The 15,697-nt window shown below is 36.2% G+C and overlaps 1 protein-coding gene across 3 annotated transcripts in view; it reads left to right on the plus strand.

Annotated features, from left to right (window-relative positions):
• The window catches only part of LOC129754524 (calcyphosin-like protein), a 53,121-nt gene extending 37,424 nt beyond the window's left edge, over positions 1-15,697 (plus strand). For 2 of the 3 annotated variants that reach the window (XM_055750652.1, XM_055750651.1), the window contains exons 2-4: positions 14,724-15,001; positions 15,065-15,217; positions 15,282-15,697. In XM_055750652.1, coding sequence (XP_055606627.1) covers positions 14,724-15,001; positions 15,065-15,217; positions 15,282-15,498 — 648 coding nt within the window. In that variant the 3' untranslated portion in view covers positions 15,499-15,697. Of the gene's footprint in view, positions 1-92; positions 460-14,723; positions 15,002-15,064; positions 15,218-15,281 lie in introns of those variants that run through there. The other variant, XM_055750650.1, reaches the window with a different exon arrangement.

The raw sequence follows: 15,697 nt of genomic DNA on the forward strand, positions 1-15,697 counted from the left end.
ACTCCCTGTGCTTTCATACCTTCGCTGAGGGGCTTTCTCGCGAAGAAAATTAGTATGAGTTGAACTTTTGCAGTAGAAGGAATTCCGTTGGTTACGCGCGGTATCGATTGGGAATAACAAAATAACTCCAGTACCCGGGTACCCTTGAAGTTTTGAATTGCAAACCGGATAACGAAACAAACACCCGATTCGGAATTATGAGCTGTGACAAAGTGCAACCGTTTCAGAATTCTTCAACCGAAGATTTCAAGTGAAGTTTGTACATCATCATTGAGTGAAAAATACCGCAGTGCTACCCCCAGTGCTCCAACAAAGTCTACCTCATTCCATTTGTTGGAATATTTGCTATTGCTATTTTACATCGTCCACCAGACAGCCGCAAAAACGGATACTCCATTCTTTTTAAAAGTTACCACCATGCGTGCGATTCACAGATTCAACCACAGAATTCCGCTAAAGGTAATGTTTTCTTTGGGTTCCAAACGGATCGGTAATAGTTTAAAGTCGACCCCATTGCGTGTCTACAATTGTCTAAAAAACACCAAACGATGACCAAACAGAATCCTCCTGGGAGAAATCGATGACTACCGGGCTGGCTTGGCTCTTTCGGTCACTCCGAGAAATCGTACAAACACAAACGCACTCGGACAAATAGAATTAACCAAAACACAGATTTTTCGAAGGATTTTTGGCACCCTCTGTGATCGTCTGTTTTGGCCACCCTTCTCTCTAACAATCTGTCAGCCCGGTTTCCTTTTTTTCCCAATCGTAGAGCTACAACACCTTGAAGCAGGTCCGCAACCTTGTTCGGCATCTTGCCGGCACTCTCCTTGGGGTGGGAATGGATGGAAAATTGAGGTCACCACCATCATTTGCTTCGCATTAATTACTATCGCCCTCAGCCCTTTTTCCTTTTTCTTTGGTCCTTTCATAGTTTTTCTTCTTCCTTTTCAAGAACGAACTACTTACAGGGTCGATGACAATCTGCTGAAGGTTCGTTCGCCTACCCTAATTGTTCTCAAATGCTCCAAGAAAGATGATAACATATACGTTGAAAATTCCCCAAGGAGCCGCACGGTTGTTCGTTAACGCAAAACGGTTGAAGTGTCTTCCAAAATCTTTTGAAAAATTCAAAAAAAATGTAAAAATCAGTTTTTTAACATAAGTCGTAAAGGGTGATACGGTCAAAATTTGGTCAAGGGAAAACGCGTGTAGATCGGTGAAATCGTTTATTTAAAAAATCAAATTAAATTTCTTTTTCAAGTTTAATTTGTATAAAATTCAGGAAAAATATTCAGTTTGGCTTCCGCTTTTCCAAATCCGAATTGCCGGGCCTTACGCTTAACCCCTGCCATCAGATTTTGTACAGCCCCCTTGTCCACCTTCTTCGCCGCAGAAAGCCAGTTTGCCTTGAACTGCTGCTCGTGCTTAGCAGTTTTTTGGTCTTCTTTAGGTTCCGCTTGACATTAGCCCAGTATTTCTCAATTGGGCGGAGCTCTGGCGTGTTGGGAGGGTTCTTGTCCTTGGGAACCACCTACACGTTGTTGGCAGCTGACCACTCCATGACTATTTTACCGTAATGGCAAGATGCCTAATCCGGCCAAAACAGTACGGAACAACCGTGTTTCTTCAGGAAAGGCAGCAGACGTTTATTCAAACACTCTTTTACGTAAATTTCTTGGTTGACAGTCCTGGAAGCTATGAAAATGCTGCTTTTCAAGCCACAGGTACAGATGCCTGGCCAAACCAGATATTTCTTCACGAACTTTGACAGTTTCATGTGCTTGAAAATATCTGCTACCTTTCCCCTTCCTTTTGCCGTATAAAACTCCTGTCCCGGAAGCTGCTTGTAGTCGGCTTTGACGTAGGTTTCGTCGTCCATTACCACGCAGTCAAACTTCGTCAGCATCGTCGTGTACAACCTCCGGGATCGCACTTTGGCCGTCGTATTTTGTTTATCATCGCGATTTGGAGTCAGAGTAAGTCGATAGTCCAGCTCGTTTTTTGGCTCGATGCACGGTTGTAGACGATACACCCAGCTTATTTGCGGCATCTCGGAGAGAAGAGAAGTTAGGGTTTCGCTTGAAACTACCGGCAACTCTCTTTGTCGTCTCAGCGGCTTCCGGTTTTCGATTGCCCCCCGATCCAGACTTCCTGGCTGTCGACAAACGTTCCCCAAACACTTTAATTACATTTGTAACGGATGATTTGGCAACTTTTAGCGATTTTGCCAGCTTTGCTTGCGAGTAGCTCGGATTTTTGCGATGCGCGAGCAAAATTTTGATACGCTGCTCTTCTTCCTTGGACGGCATTTTCACAACTGAAGAGTGAATTCCAAAATCAAAATAGGAGCAACATTCTACACATACACACAACTTCAGTTGTGTTCAGGGGTGTTCAGATTTTTTAAATGCAAAATTGAAAGAAATACGATAGTTGATATTGACCAAATTTTGATCGTATCACCCTTTATACATTAATGAAACGAGACTTGCCGGATTGGATAATTACTTTGAGTGCCAGAAAATCTCTTTTTAACTAGAAACAAGTAGGATACGATTTGAAAATACTTTTGAAAATACTGCCAAAACATCCATTTTCATTTTTTTTTTTTTGAAAATCTCAACTATCAACAAAAAAGATCACGGGCCATGTTTTGTTCAATTCATAAAATTTCAAATTCCTGTTCGAATTTTTTTAAGTCTCGGTTGGTAAGCGCTAAGCGTCGTGGGACGGTAATCGCTGCTTCACTAGTGGCTAGGGTATGATTCCCATCTTGGTACTAGTTGTTAAATGTTAATGTTAAGTTGTCCACGTTTATCAAGTCTGTAAAGCCTTAATCATCTAGGACGGTGCAAATCTTTCAAAAGAAAACATTAAAAATATTGAACATTGAAAAATGATTGACTTACTCTAAAATATAGATAAGAATTCGAATGGGTGGTATAAAACAGTATGATTTCTGAAATTCGATATCAAAGCTTTGTTATTTCAATTGGAGTCTTTCTAAGGCTATGATCATTTAGTATCCGGGTAGTTACAAACGTGTGTAATTTAAAAACTATTCATTTGATCGAAAAACTTTCTATGGAGGTGTTAATATGAAATTTAATAGAAAAATATAAAAAAAAATATTTATCAATGATTTCAAGAAATACTCTAACTTTTTCATAAAATCTCTTTTTTATCTTTGCACACTTTTTTCAGTCATATATTGATTTATTTTTTTTACCACAGAAGCAAATCCTTTGCAAAATCATGATATTTTACACAAACTCACCTGGAAAAAGCAACTGAAATCTGGTTGGAACCTTTTCATGAGTAAGCATCTCGAAGAATTTGATTTCTTAAATCCGGTTTTAACATAAATTTTGTTGTCCATCAGAACACATCTGTCATATTGCGAAAAAAACCGGATGCACAGATTGCGATCTTTGGAACTGATCATTATTAGTTGTTTACTTGGTGTCTACTAGTCAGGCAACACTTTTTGCCTGCCGGAAATGGATTTTTTGCATTATTTAAGGAGTCTGCATTCAGTTTTCTCCAAAAACCATAGCCTTTTTTATCGTATTTAAGATCAAGGGTTGCACTCCGATGGTTAGTTTGAACTTCGTGCGGATCCTAGAGTGGCTCCTTATAGTTCTTAACAATTTGGTCCGAAAAAAAAATCAGAAAAAATCAACAGTTTATGAGCTTCCAAGTCAACAATGAAGAATTTTTTAGGCGCAAAATGCGTAAAAGGAGCAAATTTGTGCAAAATTATTTTTACCATGTCTTTTTGCGTCGTGAATATCTCAAACACACGTTAACTTAAAAATCTATCAAAAATAGGCAAGATAGTCCTTTTCATAACCATCACAACGCTACTAAAGTTTTGCATATCCGAGGTCTATTAACGTAGATCTCACCAAAATAAAGTGCCCGGATACTAAATGACCATAGCCTTACCACTGCAAAGTAGTAGGCGCATGAGAAACAAAGAGATGAAATGTGATGAGAAGTTTTTCAAATCAAAATTACCCATCCGCTCATTTACAACATCTTTCATCTTATTCTTATCTTCTACCCGTTCATAATATTATAGACATATGTATGTTTCCATACCTAATTTTGAATTCTGACTATAGTGATAAGAACTAAACGAATTGGATGATATTCGACACGTTTTTCGTACATACTGAAAGAATGCAAGAGAGCATTTTTACTGTTAGCTCATAGAAGCCGTTGCCAGCGACAATGGCCCTTATTTTGTGCCACGCGTGACTTAACGATAGTCGAGTCACTCGATTCCAAGAGTCGCTTTTGACGAAGATCGTCACTTCGGATGAACTTTGTGAGATCTTGCCCTATTTTCGTAGTCATCTTGGGTGAGAAATCGGTACCTTTTTAGGTGGTGACGAGGCAAAAATTTATACAAAGTCAAGCGCCATTTTAACTATAAATTAAAACACAAAAATTCCAACGGTTGAGCGAAAAGCCTTTCAAATTATATTCCATGTCAATTTGAAGTATTTTAAAATAATAAAAAATTAAACTACAAAATTTTCTTTTTGTGTCGGAATTTGAAACCGTTTCTGAATAATGAGCTAAGTATCATTTCTATTGCGATTTTATAATTGCTGGGTGAATTTTTTAGATAATCATGCAAAGTTAGGTTATGTTAAGAGTTCCGAATAATCGTTTTCAAAAAAAAAGAACGTTGCCGGCCAAACTACGGCAAATCCATCCCCTGTAAAATTGATTGTCTTTAGCTAGATCGCTTTAAAGCGTTAATTTTTCAATAAAATTGTTCATTAACTATTTACTTAGGTATACTCCTGAGTCTGAGTTATGTTAAGAAATTTCATTTTTAGCTATTTTGATGTCATGCAATTTTTCCAGGGAATGCAAACCAAATTTGTAAGCTTCAACACGATTCTAATTGGCTTGTATCTTTTCCTTTTCTTCTTCTTCTTCTCCTTCTTCTTCTTCTTCTTCTAACACCAACATGGCCAAAACTTGTAGGCATCCTGGAAAATGATAAACTTGTGTTCCTCATTTTTCATTTCAACATAGTAGATATCTGATACATAGAACATGCATTGCAGGTACTACCTTGGCCAGGCCAACCATGATATGTAAAACGCAAAAGATACAGGAACAAGAGGAAGGAATGTAGCGTGGAGTTTCTTGCCAAATACTTCATATGATTCTAGAGAATTCGGGTTTCAAGTGATAATGTTCAATTTGCAAAGTTGAAAACTAAAAAAATACAAAAAATAGATTGAGCTAACTCGAAACTTCCACAGTTTGACACTTGTTCCACAGGTAATCCAATCTTTGCCACCATTCACCTTTCCAGTTCTTCTCAGTTAATGTTTCAACATTTTCACTGAGCCTCAACAACAGCTCTCGTTCTTTCAAACTATGATTTAGATTTTTTTTTATCTGGCGACTGTCGAATACATCTTCGAACGATCGATGCTTACTTAGATCTCTCTGGTTTGTATCTTTTCCTTTCATAAAGTTTCTATTTTATTTTATTTTATTTATTTCGTCAACTGTAACGTAGACTAGTTTGATACATGTGCATTTCCTTAAGAATAGGTTTAAGCAGTGTCTGCTTTACAATTTCTCCTTAAGAGTTTAGATTTCTTCGATTAAAATATTGTTTTGATTGATAAAAAATAAATTTCGATTTCGGAGTTGCCGAGAAGGTGCATAAAAGTTTAATTTTGATAGAATTTCTTTTGAGTCAATACGCTGCGAAACAATATCGTTTACAAATGAAACCATTGCATATTCACGGCGTTCTTTTAGTGTTTGTATGTCAATGAGCATGCAGCGCGCTTTATATGATGGAAGTGGAAATGGTGTCCAACCTAATTTACGAAGGGCATATAGTAGAAATTGCTTTTGTACTGATTCTATTCTTTCTTCGTGTGAAATTGAATAACGGGACCAAACAACGCTGCAATATTCCAGTAAAGACCTTACATAGGCAATATATAGTGTTTTTATTGTGTATGGGTCTTGAAAATTAAAGCAAAAGCGCTTAATAAAGCCCAGCATGTTATTTGCCCTATGGATGGTAGTATTGTAATGGTCTGTGAAAGTAAGTTTAGAGTCTAAGATAATTCCTAAATCCCTAACTCGTTCACATTTTTCTACATTCTGATCTCCTAATGTAATTGTGATGTTTGGTGTTGTTCTTTTTCTGCTAAATGATATTAAATTGCATTTTTTTACATTGAGCTTCAGAAGGCTTTTTTTGCACCACAGGTAGAAAATGTGAATTTCATTCTGGAATATGCTGATGTCTTCCTCATTTCTTATTTCCAAATAGAGCTTCATGTCGTCGGCATAAATGAGCATTTTGAGATTTTTGAGAATAAAGGAAATGTCGTTTACATAAAGTATGAAAAGTAGAGGTCCTGAGTGAGATCCTTGCGGAACTCCTGAAGTGACTTGAATAGGGAGCGATTTCTTTCCATTGAAATTTATTATTTGTTGGCGATTCGTCAGGTATGATTCAAGCCATATCAGGAGTTTAGATTTTATTCCAATTTTTTGTAATTTGAAAAGAAGCATTGGTATGTCTATGCGATCAAATGCCTTACTAAAGTCTGTATAAAGAGCTTCCACATGGTTGCCTGAGAGAGACTTTTTAAGATCTGTGTTGATCATGCATCAAATAACCGTTAGGAAACCGTATATGAGTTAGACCCTCCAGATTTTAACATGCAAAGTTTAATAGTTCCGACGAATATTACTAAGTGAAGTATATTTTACATAACAAGTTATGCTCCTTGAGTAAAATAAATTAAATGAAGATCATCAGCTAAACAAGCACAGAGAAACTCGAAATGAGATAATCAATAAGTGTTAACAGAGAGTCATTATTGAGTTCTAAGAAGCGATCTGGACAGATATGACCTCAGTTAATTTTGTTGTTTGTAATTTAAAGAATGATGAAAAAAACTATTATGTTGAAACTCGTGTTTTAACCTTCAAAAATCGAAATTTAAAAATATGAGAAAGGGGGGGGGAGGGTATTAATCAGCGTTACGTAATTTTTATAGAGAGGTACGTCGCAGCGTTACGATTTGTGACATACGAGGGGGGAGGGGATCGTAAAAATCGTTTTTCTGCGTTACGTAATTAATGGGTGCCGTCCTAGTACTTTTTGACCAAGCATTGAACGGAAAACAAACTTTCCCTGGCAAGTTAAATTGTTGATTGGTTTTGATACCTACTCACGGGCAGTTACCTAGCCAATATAACTTTTAATGAGTAAGGATATTGATGGAGTTGAAGCCCTCACTCACTTCATCCAGCATGGCGCATTTTCCACACCATCAACCACAATGCAAGTCGAATGTCGATGACCCCATCGATAATGAAGGTGGGGTTGTTCGACAACCATTATTCATTTCCTAAAGCCACGATATGAGTGTTAATGAGACCACCATCATCAATAGGTTACTCCCAGTTGAAAGCTCATACACGATCAAACAATTAGTTGATTCTGTAGGCAGAAAAAATCGAATAGAATGATACGACTGTCAAACATACCTGCCCGTGTAGAGGTCGAGTGACGCTTGGAAATTCACACGTAACATGATGACAAGTTTTTCACGGATCGCCTGCTGTCATATTTTTTCCTTCTACCGGGATGTTTGACGTGTCTGATTTGACGGCTGTTTATAATCTCGGCACAACGGAAATGGTAACCGCATATTTCCGGTGTCATTAATCACGACAAGAAAATGAAAATTGGACGCTTCCGGTAGAATAGTTTATCACGTCGTAGTTATTGTAGATGAATATTTAAACAAATTTATTAGGTATATTTGATTGATACTGTTTAACACGTTTTTTTACATTTTCTATACCATACTCTGTTTCTTTCAACTGTTTTTTTAGTTTTGAAATATGTACCTAATAATTTTTCTTTGATATGTCAATTAAAAATTTGATATTTTATCAACATACATAGTTGATGACAATTTATTACTTCTGATAATGATTTTTTTTATTAAATTCGGCTTAGGAATTTTGATTCTGTTATTTTACAATGTTTCCAATTTCCAATTTTCAATTCTAATTTTGAATTACGGATCATAGATATATCATCTATGATTATGAATTCTAATTCGAAACCCTCACGAAAGGGTTTACAGTCCGTTTCTTTTACTTTAATTAGATTGAATCAAAAGTATCGGCGCGGTGCCCATTTCCTTCCCAGTGGCTGTTGGCTCCATGAATCGATAGAGCCGGTAGGTAATAGACGTTTAATAATTCATAAGATATGGTTGGTAAAATTGACCAGCTGTTCTCTGAACTGAGATATCTTATATGTAGCGGGGTATTTAATATTCGAAAGGGCCTTGACTCGTACTGGACCTCGGTATTTGGTTCAAGGACGGGAGCTTCCGATATCGATTTCTTGATTCTACTAGTATCTTGTCGTATCCATCCAACTCGTTATGTTGATATTGTGTAATATCTTAGTTCAGATTTCAGATTAGTCAGCAGAGCTTCAAATTGAATCTTCCGAAACAGCTTAGGAACAGCAACTGAATAACTGCTGCGAAAGGATGATTTCGATTGTAAATGTACTACGGCTTGTTTTAAAAATGATAAGAGGGCTCCATAACTATTTCGAAATAAGTACCTTTCCACATCCAATCTGACATTATACACTGGTAAATCTGTATATATAAAAGTGGATATCTGTCTGTTCCCTATAGACTCGGCAACTACTGAGCCGATTGGCATGAAACTTGGCAGGTGGGGGTATTGGAGGCCGGGGAAGGTTCCTAATATAGTTTGAAACCCTTCCCTATCTCAGGAAGGGGGGAAGAAGGCTTCCCAAACAAATGACAAATGTTTGCATAACTCTAGAACCGATCAAGCAAATAGTACCAAACTTGACGTGGGAGGGCATTTGGGTACGAGAAATATTACTTATATTATTCTATCTATTAATCGAGAAGGGAGGAGAGGGCCTTTCATACAATTTTTATATAACTCAAAACGACGCCTTTCATACATTTTTTTATATAACTCAAAAACTATTCAAGCAAATGGAACCAAATTAGGCATGAGATGGTATTAGGATTCTAAAAATGTTCCAATGAATAGCTGGCACCCTTCTCTGGGAAAATATAAAGAGGGGAAGGTGGCTCACATACAATATTTTACATCACTGGAGAACTAATCTAACAAATGGAACCAAATTTGGCACGGGAGGATATTTGGAAACGAGAATCATTTTTATGAGTATTTGAGAACCCACCCTCTTTCAAAAAAGGAATTAGGAGGGGAAGAGGTGTCCCCTTTTACAACTTTTTAAAATAACTGGAGAACAAATCGAGCAAATGGAACTTAATTTGGCATGAGATTAGGTATTAGGGTACATTAAAAATTTCCCTGAATCTTTGGTATCCCTCTCCTCTTCCAGTGGGGAGATAGGGAGAGAGGGGGGGTTTCTGTATAATTTTTTACATAATTTGAAATCTTTTCAAGCAATTGGAATACGAGAAATATTTCTGATTATTTGAGACCCCTTTCTACTTCCTTAGGAAAGATAGGAAAAGAAGAGAGAGGCTCCCAAACCTGGAACCAAATTTGGCATGGAAGGGTATTTGAGAACAAAATAGGTTTCTATCGATATTTGGTACCACTTCCTACTTCCAGTTTAGAGACATGAAAGGGACTTCTTTACACCATTTTGGCTTGAGAACTAAGCAGGCTTGAGAAGCAAATGGAATCAAATTTGGCATGGGAGTGGGAGAGCATATGATACGAGAAATGGTTATGTGATTATTTGAAACCCCTCCTTTACTCTCAGTTTATGGCTAGAAGCCTCCTATCGTCGACATTGCGCGGCAGCATTCGAGCATGAAAATTTTACTGGTATCGACATTCTCGTTAATTTTCGAGCAGCGCCAAAAATCGAAATTGAGTGTCCAGTTAGTGTGTATTCCAGCTGGATTAACAAACAAAATGATTGATTTTTCATCATTTGGTACTTAAAACATCTAATTTTCTGTTTAACTTTTATATCCCAAAATTGAGCTGAGAACTTTTGCTAAAAACCTGTGAATGAGAATTGAATGAGGACCCAAACATTTGCTTTGCTTTCTCAGCGTGTAGAATTGGAAAATAAGGAATCAAAACAGGTATCGGGAAATGTCAAAAACAGTGAGGCCAGGCAGTGCGTGAATTGACCTACAATCGAATTTATAGTTAAACTTTGAAAAATCGAATAAGATAACAGTCCTCGGCCGGAAGCGTAGCAGGAAAAACCGATCGTACTAAGTGTAGTACGACCATTTTGGATTCTTTTGATATTGATGATTAATGGAAATATTGAGGCTAGTTAGAATATTGTACTATTAATTTTCAAATAGTTAGCAAAGGTCTTTAAAAAAATATCTAATAATACCCCAACTTGCTAAAGTACATTTTCAAGAATATGATGTGTCAATTTCAAAAATTTGATCAATCAACGTTAGATGCTTGTTTTGTAAATTTATAGTACAAACATTTATTAGGGAAAATAGTAAGGGGTTTATAGTAAACTTTAACATAAATATTGCGAATTTTCTAGCAGGCCCAGCAATTTTGATGGGATCGTTTTAGTTTCATGTTTATTTAAAATATTTCGGTAGGTATATAACATTAAAATATCAATGCATTTGACTAAAATTACGTCAAATTTAAAATTTTTCAAAATTTTTGTTTATCAGCCTCAATGGTAGAGCTAGATGTTTCAGTAGGAAACTTTAGGAGAATAGGAGGTGTAGGACGAAATCATCACCCGCAATGCTGGCCAAGCATCTCCCAGGGTTTACCTTTCCCAATTACCTGTTACAAACCTCCCCACGTTTATGGGTGGATCGTAGAGATCTCTGCATCTACTTGTCAAATAAACGTGAGTCACTTAAGCGACTAACATTCCTTCCCCTTTTCCCCACACAGTCCGCAGGGTTCGGCCAGGGCACCTTCAACATTCTGTGGGGACTGGTTTTTCAGTTTAAGAGATTAAATAATCTAAGGCAACGAACTGAAAGACTTCAGTTTCTATTGAAACTACAGGTTAGAAAGTGTAACATCATCTCAAAAGATAAGCTGGTACAATTTTAAAAAACTGTAATTTCATAAAACGGAGAGTTGCTGAGTAGCGCCAACCGAAGTTTTAGGCGACTGTTCATGCGAATGCGAATGCGAATTTGAAACCCCTCCGTTATTCCGGCTCCTATCCCAAACTTCACATGGAAAAGGATTAGAGAACGAGAAATTCGGTTCTATCATTATTTGAGATACCCCTCTTCTTCCAATAAGTTTATATGAAGGGGGAGGGGGCCCGAATACAATTGTTTTTTTTTTATTTTTGAATGACTGGATTGTGGAATATCTTGAATAATATCGATTCTATGACATTATAATCTCACTTTTTGGTGTCACGGCATATGGTAACTATAAAATAGAAGAGGTATAAAAATAAAGAATACAATTTAAAAAAAGATGCCTAACCATGTTTTTCAAATAATTCAACATCTCAAGTGAAGGAGAAAAATCTATTGAAAAAAAAATTAACTATAGATATAACAATTTTTCAGAATTTTGAAATAACAATATTTTCAATTTTGTCATTTTTGTCAATTTTGTCAACTTTTTCAAGTGTGTCAATTTTGTCATTCTTTTCCATTTTTGTTTTGTCATGTCTTATCATTTTTGTCATTTTTGTCACTTTGGTAATTTTTGCCAATTTTGTATTTTTTCCATTTTTGTGTTTTTTGTTATTTTTGTCATTTTGTGAAATTCGCCATTATGTCATTTTTGTAATTTTTTTTTCAACTTTTTAAATTTTGTCAATTTTGTCATTATTGTCAACATTGTAAATTATGTCATTTTTTTCTACTTATGTTTTTTTCTGTCATTTTTGTTATTTTGGCATTTTTTGTCAATTTTGTGAATTTTGTCAATCTTGTCAATTTTGTCAATTTTGTCAAAACAGAGTATTTGAAATGTTTATTGTAGTAGGAAAAGATTTTAAATTATTCAGGTATTTTTTATAGATTTATTCAAGTGTCGTATTCTACTCATAAAAATGTACTTCTGAAATATCTGCTCTTATGTGAGAACTGTTAGCAAATTTTAAGATAGTTTTTGTAAAAATTTAAATGTTTTTCCGTCTTTGTGTCTTGTAAGCAATATTTCTCCCAACAGTTATTAAAAAATAAGACGACGAGCTTTTTCCCTTTTTATTATATGTATGCTTGTTTTTAAAAGCTTCTCAAATGCTCTAAACTCTACTATGGAGGACTTGGTAGCGCTACTGTTTGGTTATTATCTCTCATTGGCTTCAGCAAGCTGAACTGGGTACCTGAAAACTTCTAGACTTTAGAGTTTCGATATAATTTTTTTGAAAAAACAGTCAAAATTCAAAATTTTTATTATAAAATGGCAGGAAATGATTCGAATAAGTAATTGAAGAGTGAGGACTTGAGAAGTGACACGAAGAAGGTTGTAAAAGATCTAAGTTGTTCTCATAATCCAATCCTAAAAAAACAGAAAAAAAGTAGTGGTTCTGATAAATACCTACCAGCCTACTGAAATTTAATTGTTTGGAATTTTCAAGAATACCTTCTGAGTGTTTCAATCATATTTTGGAAACGGGAATTTATCCAGAAGTTTTAAAAATCACAAAAGTTGTTCCCGTATTTAAATCAGGTGATGCCACATGTATCAACAATTATCGTCTAATTTCAACGCTAAGCGTATTTCGTAAAGTGTTTGAAAAACTTCTAATAAGCAGACTAAACCAATTCATTATACAACCTGCAATACGGCTTCAAAGCCGGCTGCAGTACACTGATAGCTATGTGTGAACTGATTGATTCTGTCATAGAAAATATAGACACGAAAAAAATCTTTGGAGGATTGTTTCTAGACTTGAAAAACAGCCTTCGGTTCTTTAGATCACGAAATCCACCTCAAAAAAATTGATCGGTATGGTATAAGAGGTGTTGCTAATACCATTATAAAAAGCTACCTTACATGTCGGAAACAATTCATTTCTATCGACCAAACAGAAAATTCCTTGGAACCCCTTGATGTGGGTGTACCACAAGGCTGTAATATTGGGCCATTGTTATTCTTACTATACATTAACGATTTGAGCAATCTACCTTTCAACGGCATCCCCAGATTGTTTGCGGATGACACTGCTTTGTTTTATCCTGAAAATTGCCAAAGATAATAATAAAACAAATAGCAAAAGACTTAGAGATTCTTCACAAATATTTCAATAGTAACCTTCTAACTTTAAACTTATCAAAAACTAAGTACATGATTTTTCGCTTGTCCAGAAGAGTTATCACCAGCAATAGTCACCTTTTATCGCAAATTCTACAATTGAAAAAGTTGAAAACTTTAAATACATGGGGTTGACACTGGACGAAATCTTCATATAAACAACATAATCAAAAAACATCGTCCTTGAGTGGCATTCTTTGGAAGAGTTGGGAATTTTGTGCCACGTCATGTTCTTATGAAATTTTACTTTGCTTTCCTCTATTTAACTTCCTTACTTTATTCAAATACATCTCATAATGTTTTGCCTTTATCTAAATTGTTCAGCTTTCAAACATTAATATACGTGTTCGAAAATTTGAACTCCATAGATAATAACCGTAATTTATTGTTTAGCTCAGATATTCGATCTCTTCTATTAGACCATTATCCTACAACAGTCTTCCAGAAGTCTTTAAAAGCACTAACAACCATAGCTCTTTCAAATCTCAACTCATTCGTCACCTCAAAGAATTACTTTAGTCTTTAACCAAATCATCTTGCCAGTTTTTTTTTTTTTTGAAAGGGAAGTGCAGCACTTTTGATGATTTGTTTAAAAAAAATGATTACGAGATTCTACAGGAAAAGTGAAACAACCAGCCAAAACACCTAAACAATGCTTGAAAATGATTACAAAATCTGATGGAAATAATGGAGAAACTTGTCAAAAATTTTGACTGAAAACTTTTTTCAAACTGTTAAAAAACAATTTTTTTTTATTTAACTCGCAAAAACCCCTAACACGGTCTGGAAAATATCATAAAATTCAACTTAAAGTGAAAAAAGCTCTATTACTCTTTTTACTGGACTAAATTTTCAACGACAAGTTTCCGAATTAACCCTCTAGTGCCTAACCCCGGCTTTTGACAAGGGTTACAAAAATTGGCATAAAATCAGAAAAATATGTTATTTTTTACAAATTTTTAATCTAATATTCCAAAATGATGACAGGTTTTGGGGAACAGGTTCAAATGGCACAACCGAGATATGCTTCTTAACCAGTAAATTTGTTTGCTTCTGTGGATTTTTTAGAGAGAATAAAAATTAGGGATTTGGAAGGTTGAATCATTTTTTTTTTGTTCAGATAGACTGTACGAAAAATTTAAGTAATTTTTGTATTATTTAGAGTTGAAATTAAAAAAATGGTTCTACATTCTCAAATCTCAGACGGACAAATCAGTATATAATGCTCAGGAAGGCTTAATATGCTGTTTGTAAACTTTTGCACCAACATCTGTTCTAGGATAGCACTTGAAATCTCAGTGCTATCGCCCTGTTGGAGTTCTTACAAATTTTGCCAGTGTTCTATATTATTGCTGTCAGTTGTGTGTTATCAAGAAGTTATTCATCATACCAAATTTTCCTCCTCGTTCCAGATGGCACATCGTCCCGTCAGTGCAATGTCGCGTCAAGAATCTGAAATGATCAACCGCAGCCGACGGGCTCTGTCCTCTGGCTCGCTAACCGACTCGATCGAGAAGCTGCGGCACATGTGTCTGGCTCGCGGGGCTTCCGGGATCCTCGGCCTCGGTCGGTGCTTCCGCCGGATGGACGACGACGGCAGCAAGGCCCTCTCGCTGGAGGAGTTCATCAAGGGACTGCACGACACCGGCCTGGACATCACCAACGAGGAAGCCACGGAGATGTTTAACAAGTAGGAGGTTTACTAGTGAGGTTAATTTTGTCAGAAAATTTGAATTTTTTTCCTTATTTCAAGGTTCGACACCGATGGCAGTGGTTCGATCAACATGACCGAGTTTCTGATCGCAATTCGGCCGAACATGTCTGAGTCTCGGAAGAACATCGTGAGTCAAGCGTTCGCTAAGTTGGACAAAACCGGTGATGGAACGATCACCGTAGAAGATCTGAAGTAAGCAACCTTACTCCTCAAAAGTGCAATCTCATATAAACAATTCCTTTTCAACGTTTTACAGGAACGTCTACTCGGTCAAGAACCACCCATTGTACATCAGCGGCGAGGAAACTGAGGACACGATCTTGCGCAAGTTTTTGGCCAACTTCGAAGAGAACGGCAATCCCGATGGAACCGTGACCAAGGAGGAGTTCCTGAACTACTACTGCGGTCTGAGCGCTTCGATCGATTCGGATGCGTACTTCGATCTGATGGTTCGTCAGGCGTACAAGTTGTAAACTCGGAAACTATTCGTTACGAAACACGTACCCCTGGACGAGCACTGATGAAACTCAAGCTTTTTTTACATAGATCTACTTACTTATATTATATTCTAAGTCGTTACAAATGCAACAATCTTATTTATTGTATTATGATTTCAAAAATTACAACAAAAGAAAAAAAATACGCAAACAGCATTCCACCAAAAAAACAAAA

This window comes from Uranotaenia lowii, chromosome 3 (genome assembly GCF_029784155.1).
Source record: "Uranotaenia lowii strain MFRU-FL chromosome 3, ASM2978415v1, whole genome shotgun sequence".
Classification (NCBI taxonomy): domain Eukaryota; kingdom Metazoa; phylum Arthropoda; class Insecta; order Diptera; family Culicidae; genus Uranotaenia; species Uranotaenia lowii.